The 9,219-nt window shown below is 36.9% G+C and overlaps 1 protein-coding gene across 1 annotated transcript; it reads left to right on the plus strand.

Annotated features, from left to right (window-relative positions):
• Positions 1 to 1,540: 1,540 nt before the first annotated feature.
• Positions 1,541 to 4,579, plus strand: LOC107586547 (claudin-11-like). The gene is made up of 3 exons (XM_016273973.1): positions 1,541 to 1,985; positions 2,357 to 2,521; positions 2,867 to 4,579. The coding sequence occupies exons 1-3, from the start codon at positions 1,760 to 1,762 to the stop codon at positions 3,121 to 3,123; spliced, it is 648 nt and encodes a 215-aa protein (XP_016129459.1). The 5' UTR covers positions 1,541 to 1,759; the 3' UTR covers positions 3,124 to 4,579.
• Positions 4,580 to 9,219: the final 4,640 nt, after the last annotated feature.

The following is a 9,219-nucleotide window of genomic DNA, read 5'->3' on the forward strand; positions in this document are numbered from 1 at the left end:
GTTTCAGAGCGCACCTTCAGTGACCAAATTACAATGACTTCCAGGTCCTGCCACTCTATGCTTCATAATATAAAAAAATAATGTCTACATTAATATCTTAAAGGAATAGTTAAGCCAAAAATGAAAATTAGCTGATAATATACTACTCTCATGCCATACAGATGCAGATTTAGTTTCTTCATCGGAACAAATTTGGGGAAATTTAGCATTACATCACTTGCTCACCAATGGATCCTCAACTGATAAAAACGTCACAAGAATCCACAAGTAAAAAGCTGAATGTTTGTAAGAAATAAATACATAATTAAGGCATTTTAACTTTAAACGGTCACTTCTGGCCAAAATACCAGTCCATAATAATGCTTTCTCTAGTGAAAAATTCAATCCTCTGTTGTCCTCTCACATCAAAATCCACCAACATATTTCTTTGGAACTGGTTTGGACTGTTTTGGTTGTAAATGGTACTTGATCTGTTCATAGTTCCCTCTTGTTTCAGACGAGATGACTTATTTCACTGATATTGTTCACTTGTATTATAAACAGAGACAGTGATTTGATGTTAAAAATGTCTTGATTAATTTTTTTACAACAAGTTAATTGATGGACTGAAGTCATGTGGATTACTTGTGGATTATTGTTCAGCTCATTCTGACGGCACCCATTCACTGCAGAGGATCCATTGGTGAGCAAGTGATGTAATGTTAAATTTCTCCTAATCTTTCTGATGAAGAAACAAACTCATCTACATCTTGTATGGCCTGAGGGGGAGTACGTTTTCAGAAACTATTCCTTTAAGCCACTAACAAGTTCAAACTGATATTTTTTAACCTTTAAAATTTAAATAATTCAATGTTCATTTTAGATACACATATAAATGTGGACTCAGTCCAAACGATATCAGTGTATACACCTTTTAAAGTATCTACTCTATATTTTAGATACACACTGTAAAGTATTTACAATATTACGTTTAAATATATATTTTGGGGGAAAAAAAACATGTATTATGATTTTAAAAATAAATTGTATTGTATTTATTATCAATTTATTTTTTAAATACATAAAAACAATTTAAAAAATACTATTATACTGGATTGGGTATTCTCAAGTATTAGTTAATTCGATTGTTGCACTCTATTATTGTCACTCTGGCAGGAGAAGGTCTGCTAAAACAGTTTTGATTGGTTCTCAAATAAATAAATGAGCCACACATCTGAGAAATTAGCCACCAGAGGGCAGCATATATCACAAATCCAACAATGACATGATGAAGTCAGAGGTGCTTCACTGTTATCAAAGCCACTTGAGCAAATATAACTCTTTACAGTACTTGGCGTATTGAGGAGTAATTTGTAAAGCGTAATCCGTCAGCTTTACACATTCTATACTTGTCCTTTAGTATTACATTACAGACTATAAACATGAAAGGAGAAAAAGAGGAGAGAGAAAAAGAAGAGATAAGGAGTAACCTTGGGAAGTGTCTGTACTCATGTGATTGGCTGACAGTTGTTTTGTCTCTGTAGTTCCACTATAAAAGCTCTGCTAACGGTTCTCTCGTGTTCATCAACTTGGAATACTGCGCACCATAAGGATCTACAACTCATCATGATTTTTACGAAATGGATTAACATACCTGGATATTACCACCTATAAATTCTACCAAGTAACCTGTCTGGTTTTAGATTTTCTGATTATCAACTACTTCAGAGAGTACTTTTCCCCCCAACTATTGGACACATTTTTGCGCACACTGTACACCATGGCAAATACTTGCTTACAGTTCACGGGTTTTGTGATGAGTTTTCTTGGTTGGATCGGGCTTATCATCGCCACTGCCACTAATGAATGGGTAGTCACCTGTAAATATAACATGAACACCTGTAAGAAGATGGATGAACTGGAGGCCAAAGGTTTGTGGGCAGACTGTGTGATCTCTACTGCGCTGTATCACTGCATCACACTCACGCAGATTCTCGAGCTACCAGGTACGTGTGAAATAATACATTAATAATGTATTACACACTTTTCTTTTTCTTTGAAATAATGATGAAATCCATTACAAAATAATGCAGTTTCAATATTTAATACATGAGCATAACGAAAAACGACATATAGGCCTAAATAGTTTCTTAAATAAAATATCAAACATGAAATAAGTAAAATTTGATGTTTTAAAATGTGTTTTTAAATAATGCATATAGTAGCTACGTTATAAAAAACTATAGCATCTTTACCTACACTATTTGTGTGTGTATGTGTAAATATCTCACATATCTAAATATAGGTAATTAATCTAGAATGTGCTCAATTGAATTGTTTTAGTATTATGAAGTCGAGAATAATTTTTTTTTTTAAGCGTACATCCAGACATCTCGAGCATTAATGGTCACAGCATCGATTCTCGGATTGCCTGCTGTCGCGCTCGTGCTCATGTCCATGTCCTGCATCAACCTCGGAAGTGAACCAGAAAGCGCCAAGAACAAAAGATCAGTGCTCGGAGGAACCATAATACTGCTGACTGGTAAGCTTGTATTTGTATTGGTAAAAAAGTAGGCTCATATTACGCTCTGGAGTGAATGATGTTCGCTAAATATACATGGCCTAACGTTCCAATGAAAGAAAAGGTAGCATTTCTGTAATAATGAGACTTCATCAATATTAAACTCTAATAGAACTCTAAAAGCTTTAAATATTCTTATATATAGCCAGATTTCCTTTAGATGAATACATCTGTAATCCACAAAAAGAGCCATGACAGTTGTTTAACCCTTCTAATGTATCTTTCTCTCACTTACATTAATGTCATAATGCCACATATAACAAAAAAGGATATAATTTAACGTTAAGTGTGTTTTTTCCTTCTCAGCTTTTTGCGGCGTCGTCTCCACCGTGTGGTTTCCCATCGGTGCCCATCACGAGAGGGGCTTGATGTCCTTCGGCTTCTCCCTGTATTCGGGCTGGGTTGGCACTGCACTTTGTTTGCTGGGAGGCTGTATGATCACCTGCTGTTCAGTGGACACCCCTGCTACATACACTGACAACAATCGATTCTACTACTCCAAACAGGGCCCCGCTCATTCCGGCCCCGCCTCCACTAACCACGCCAAAAGTGCTCACGTTTGAGCTTTGAGATTGCTGCTCAGATCTGATTTCTACTCTGTTTTTGCTCTCTCTCTCTTTCCACTGTTTCTTGTTTCAACAATGTCTCTATCTACAGTGGTGACTCTTTGGATAGTTATAGTACAGCTAAACTTTGATCTTTTGACGTGGCAGCAGGGTTAGTCACCCAAATGTTACATAAGAAAGGACAGTTACTGGTGAAGGACCAGCAATGAAGGATCCAGTGTTTAAAGGGTCTTCTACTGATTCTGCTCAGTACAATGTGCCATTCTAAGTCCTATTTTTGTAGTGAGAAATTAGTTTTTGCATTTTTATATGAATATTAACAGTATTGCCAATGTTGTTTTTATTCTAAATCTTTCAGTTTATTTCAGTCTGTTTGTACAGCTATGTTTTTGTTTTGATCAATTTCAGACCATTTCAGAATAGCCGTCCAAACACTACACCAAAATTGGACCAAAGCAGTAATTATTGAGCAATATTATTTATTGTTATACTTCTATGCAGTTTTTATTAAGTTTGTTGTAATAAACAATGTTGTCCATGTGAAAATGCCTGTGAAGTTGTTTTTTAATTATAGGCAACATGCCATTTTTATAAATAAAACCCTCTGTGCTGGGAAACTGAACTGAATTGTTCTCCGCAGGACTGTATACTGTCGAGAACGCAGTGTCTGCTGTCAGATGCCCAGGCAGGTGTAGTGCATCATCATTAAACCTCTCATTCATTCTCACTAAAAGCGCTCGATACACACATACAGTTCAGGCACCCAAGACATGTACGCATATCGATTTCTCTTACTCCAATGAGAAACTCGCCCCATTACGACCAATGGGCAACTCAATGACTGGCAGACAGCGCTGATTAAAGGTTAACGGTCACATTTGGCCATAAAGGAAGATTTATGCTCCGGTTGCGACGAGTCTCCGTCTTTGTTCTCTGGTTGTGGTCCTTGCACTGAATGCTTCCTGTTATACATGGAGTTTCAGTGGGCATACAGTCAAAAATGTCTGAGGATATAAACAGCATCTGAATGTTTTTATGCATTATGTAAAAAAGAAAACAGAAAATTTAACCACTGCAGTATGATTTATCTGTGTAGGGTGATGTCAAATATTGCTTTTCATAGATCTTATACGTTCAGTCTTTGGTTAGAGGTAGTTTGGGGTGAAGAAAATTCAATGAAAAATTGTATTGGAATCTACAGTATTTTTCTTTTCCAGGTATGGCTGCAAATAACAACCTAAAAGCAGAAGGGGAGACAGATGAAGCATAGATTGACTTGAATTAGAAGGAATCAGGAAGATGAAAACTTATTGTTTATACAGCCTTCATTGGAGAGAAGTTGTTTAGCACTTTTTTTAAAGGGTCATGAAACACTAACACATTTTTAAGAGGTTAACAAATACTTTGTGTTGCAGATAATAGGCTATGCATGGTACTTTATCTGAAGAGTAAAGTAGATCATTTAGGTGTTTTAAAATTTAATAATTAAATTTTTGGTCTATTTTAGTATTTGGTGTCATGAACAAATGAGTCCCCTAGCATAAATGTGTCCGCCTAATGATTGGATTGGCTTAAAGGCCTTTTAATGTAAGCTCTATTCAGTGCCTGATTAGAAAACCTACACACTTGGCTCATGCTATATGTTGTCATAATTATGCAAATATGACTCTAATTACCTTTACATTTTTTTTCTAATAATTTCACAAAGCTATAGAGTGTGAAATATTCTTTAACTTAGCATAGCACTAGCCTGTTAGCCTGCTAGATTAATACATCTATTATCTTTAATAATATAAGAACATGCAAATAATAAAATGTAACACAATAAAATATTTAATTTAAAATACATTTAATAAAATCACCTGTTGTACAATATAGCAGGCTACAGTAGTGAACTGATAGCATACAAGATATAATAATAAAATACTACAGGTGCATCTCAATAAATTAGAATGTCATGGAAAAGTTCATTTATTTCAGTAATTCAACTTCTGTATTCCCAAGTGTGAACCCATTTGTTAGGGGGAACCCAGCTATTCATGGCACCGGATTCGAAATCAATATTGAGTCAGAATCAACAGAAAGTGACATTTTTGTTAACTGAAGTCTATGTCAGATGTCTCTTTCTATACCCACTTCGGTGTAAGTTTCAAAATGTATGAAAACTGATTAATGGTGGGTTTCATGACCCTTTAATGTTCTTTGCATAATTTTAGAAAGGGTATATCAGCATTTGTACAAACATATGACTACTTCATTCACTAGTCAAAGTGCTGTAGGGGTCAACTTATTGCAAGAGAATAATCATATTCTAATGTGAAAATACAGCAACCATGACTCGCTAATTTTAGCTTGACTGTGTTTTCCTTGGAAAACTGATAGTAGTTTAAAAATTACAAAATTGTGTATTGTGTACCTAATACACCAGTAAAAAAAAAAAAGTTAATGATTAAAATCTCACAGCATGAGACTAACCTTGAAATGACCAGAAAAATATGCAGTTTCCAGAATGTTCTGAAAACACCAAAAGGCTTCTTACAGGAAATGACTGATTCTTTGAGCAGTGAGTTAATATCACCTTTTGCATAAGGATTAGGATGTGCTAGTATTGAAGCAACTAATATGTTTGCATAAGCATAAAAGTGCATAATATTTACATGTTTTTAAGCATATATAGAAAATTTAACCATCTACCACACACCATCAAAGCATTCACCGTCATCTTCACATCCAGGATTAGCACCAGGATATTTTGCATCAAAACAAAAGGAGGCTTCCTCTTAAAACAGATGACGTACAATATAAGGACATCACATTTAAATCTGATTCAGGCTGATGACAGATGACACAAATGATGTCCTATGAGTGCCTCATAGGAATAACACTTATGAAGACCCTCCCACAAAAGGAGAGTGCTTCAGGTTGTGTCGATGCTTGCGCCATACAGACAGACGGGTCTGAACTGTATGAATTGAACATAACAACATGCTTTGAGATCTCCAAACCATATTGTACTACATCGACCACCATTGCGGCAATGATAATGGAACAGTACGTCTCGATCTGTTCATCGCATTCCTCTGCATAGCCAGCGGCGCCCCTCCCAGTATGACCATATTTGTTTTGTGCTCAGGTACGACCCTCGGATCGCAGTTATTCTAGGCTCAGCGCTCCACCCCACAGGATACAGAGCGGGCCTGCACCGCTTACACAAGCCACCCATGTGAGCATATTTATTACCTCTGATTTCGGGGTTGTGTGAGACCGCCTTAAAGTGAAAGGAAAACCAAGAGTCACTATCTGATCTGCAATAAATGACTTTCATTGTTGCATGGAAGCAATATTAACATCTCATTACACAGTGCAACGGGAGAGCAAAACCACAAGTAGAAGAAACAATAGATTCTTTAAAAAAATCTTTGAAACCAGAATACATCCACTTCATACCAAAATATACAGCAGAAACAAAGATCAGATTTGCAAGGGAAGCCAATCTCCACATTTCCTGAACAAATACCAAACAAACTATGATAGCAGGAAAGATAGTTCACAAAGTACAAACACTGTACCTTTTCTCAGAGACAAATAACAAATAGTAGCTGACTTTAAAAGCAATAGTTGAAACATTTTTTATTTTTTTACAGACAGATTTTTAATCAAATATTTCTGTATGTAGATTGTAATCTTACTTAAAAGGAAAATTCACCGACAAATGAAAATAATGCCATTATTTACCCAAAAACCTGACTTCTGGTGAACTCAAACTGTTTTTGTCCATACAATGAAAGTCAATGGGATCCAAAACAACATCATTGAATTCCGTTGTATAGACAAAAAACATTTTTCTATATATCTTACAGATTTGGAACGACATGAGGGTGAGGAAATGCTGACAGAATATTCATTTTGGGGTGAACTATCCCTTTAAAACTTTGCCCTCTTTAAGTCTATTCTTATGTGCTAACATTTCTTTAAATCACAACTAAGAAATCAAAATCCAAACGTCTCCAGTTATGTTTTTAGAAAGAGCTCATTAAAAATATAGGCTTTCACCACTTTTCTTTAGAAGTTCTTCTGAACCCACAAAACACCACCAGCAGTGGCTACACTACCCCAACGGAGAACCTGAAGGTATGAAATGCCTGTAAAAAAATACTTTTCTTCGATATTTCGCGTCTCCACACTGTTATATGGTGTTCTACTCTACGGAAGTAAAATGGTGTCTTTTGTCGGATACAGTAAACAAAGGTTGCAGACTTTGGCTTGCTTTGTAAACAGAGGCCACTCGGGAATTGGATTTTTTGGGGGTGTACGGTGGGCAGGCTGCTACCCTCGTCTCTCAGAATGCTACCTTTGAGAGTTACATCAAGTCTTTCAACAGTCACCACACATGCAAATACTCACAAACATAGTTTTACTCTGGGCCCGTTTGTTCTGAACATGCTACACATTCAGCAAAATGCCATGGCAAAGACAAAGAATCACATCATAGACCAGATACAAGGAACAAAACCAACCCAGGCCCCAAAATAAAGCTCTATAGATCTAATGGGACTCAATGGACACAGCCTGCAAATAATTTATGGCAACTCAATCTTTTGTTTTTTTAACATTTCAACATATTTGAGGGAGACTTTCAAAGCAATATAGCATGATGTGCTTAGTGCATTTTGAACACATGTGGCCTTCCAAATGTATGGATTTGAGGCCTGGCTTGGTTGTTGTTGTTTTTTTTTTTTTTGCCTTTTTCAGCTGGCGGAGCTGTAGCACAGATAGAGTTAGACTGGACAGATCAATTGAACGCCACGTGAATTATGGGGGAAGAGCAGAAGAGCACAGCCAGATAAAAAAATTCACAACACACTCCCCACCACATGCAAATTTCACTCCCTCTGTTTTCCTACACCTCTTCTCCTTTTTTTTTTTTTCAGCGGACACACTGACCAGCCAAGAGCCACAAATCGTACTGTGGTCACACCGTCAGTATTTACACAGAGCTGCCTGCTTGCAAGGATGAAGCGGAGTCACTGGCACATAGGATGAATGGATGGTCGGTGGTGACACAGGATGGCTAACAGGCACCTTCACCAGGAAAACAAACCCATGGATATGTCGACATCAACAGAAATGACAAACAAACAAGCATGGACATCTTGATGGTCATATTTAAAGCACACACTGACAGATGAAGGCACTATTGCAAGCAAAATCCAATTACTATTTGTGACAACCTACAGTCCAAACCTCACTTGGGCTAGATGTTACAGTGGAAGAGAACGAGGCCTTTGATTCAGTGGGGTCACGCATAACATGTCAATTCCAGTCGCATTTTATGGCTATCATCTATCTTTGCCTCTCAGAACGATCTTTTTTGTATGCAATATTAAAACAGCTGCTTACTGAATAACAAAAATGTGCAAATCGCTTTAAGTGTTTTAGGGCTTCACATGTTTCCTGGTTTTATATCGACCCCACATAATGTTGGGGCTAATAGACTACAGGAAGTGACCTGTGAACGGACATCCTCCTGACAGCTGAAAGACGCTCATATTGGGAACGGCTGTGGGAGTGTGATAACTAACAGGGCAGTAATAAACTACTCACCGGATAATAAATTCCATGCTAGTTACTGTAATTTGAGTTAGGGGGACTTTCAAGTGAAACAATAGGTTATATATATTTAAGTGCTGAAGAGTTCGATAACATGATTAAGTGAGAATTAGGGATCAAACTGTTAAAGGGGTCATATGACGTTGCTAAAAAGAACATTATTTGGTGTATTTGGTGTAATGAAATGTGTTTATGCGGTTTAAGGTTAAAAAAACATTATTTTACTGTACATTATTGTTTCTCCTCTATGCCCCGCCTTGTCGATTTTTACAAAGCTCATCAGTCTGAAAAATGAGGTGAGCTCTGATTGGCCAGCTATCCAGTGCGTTGTGATTGGCCGAATACCTCAAGTGTGTGACGGAAATGTTATGCCCCTTACCATACTGTGATGCCGTGTCCCGGCGCGATGAGACAAAACCAATAAAACCCATTACAAACGAGGCATTTGTTGCATACAGTGGGGACATAATTATGGATTATAAT

This window comes from Sinocyclocheilus grahami, unplaced genomic scaffold (assembly GCF_001515645.1).
Source record: "Sinocyclocheilus grahami isolate Dianchi unplaced genomic scaffold, SAMN03320097.WGS_v1.1 scaffold5.1, whole genome shotgun sequence".
Lineage (NCBI taxonomy): Eukaryota > Metazoa > Chordata > Actinopteri > Cypriniformes > Cyprinidae > Sinocyclocheilus > Sinocyclocheilus grahami.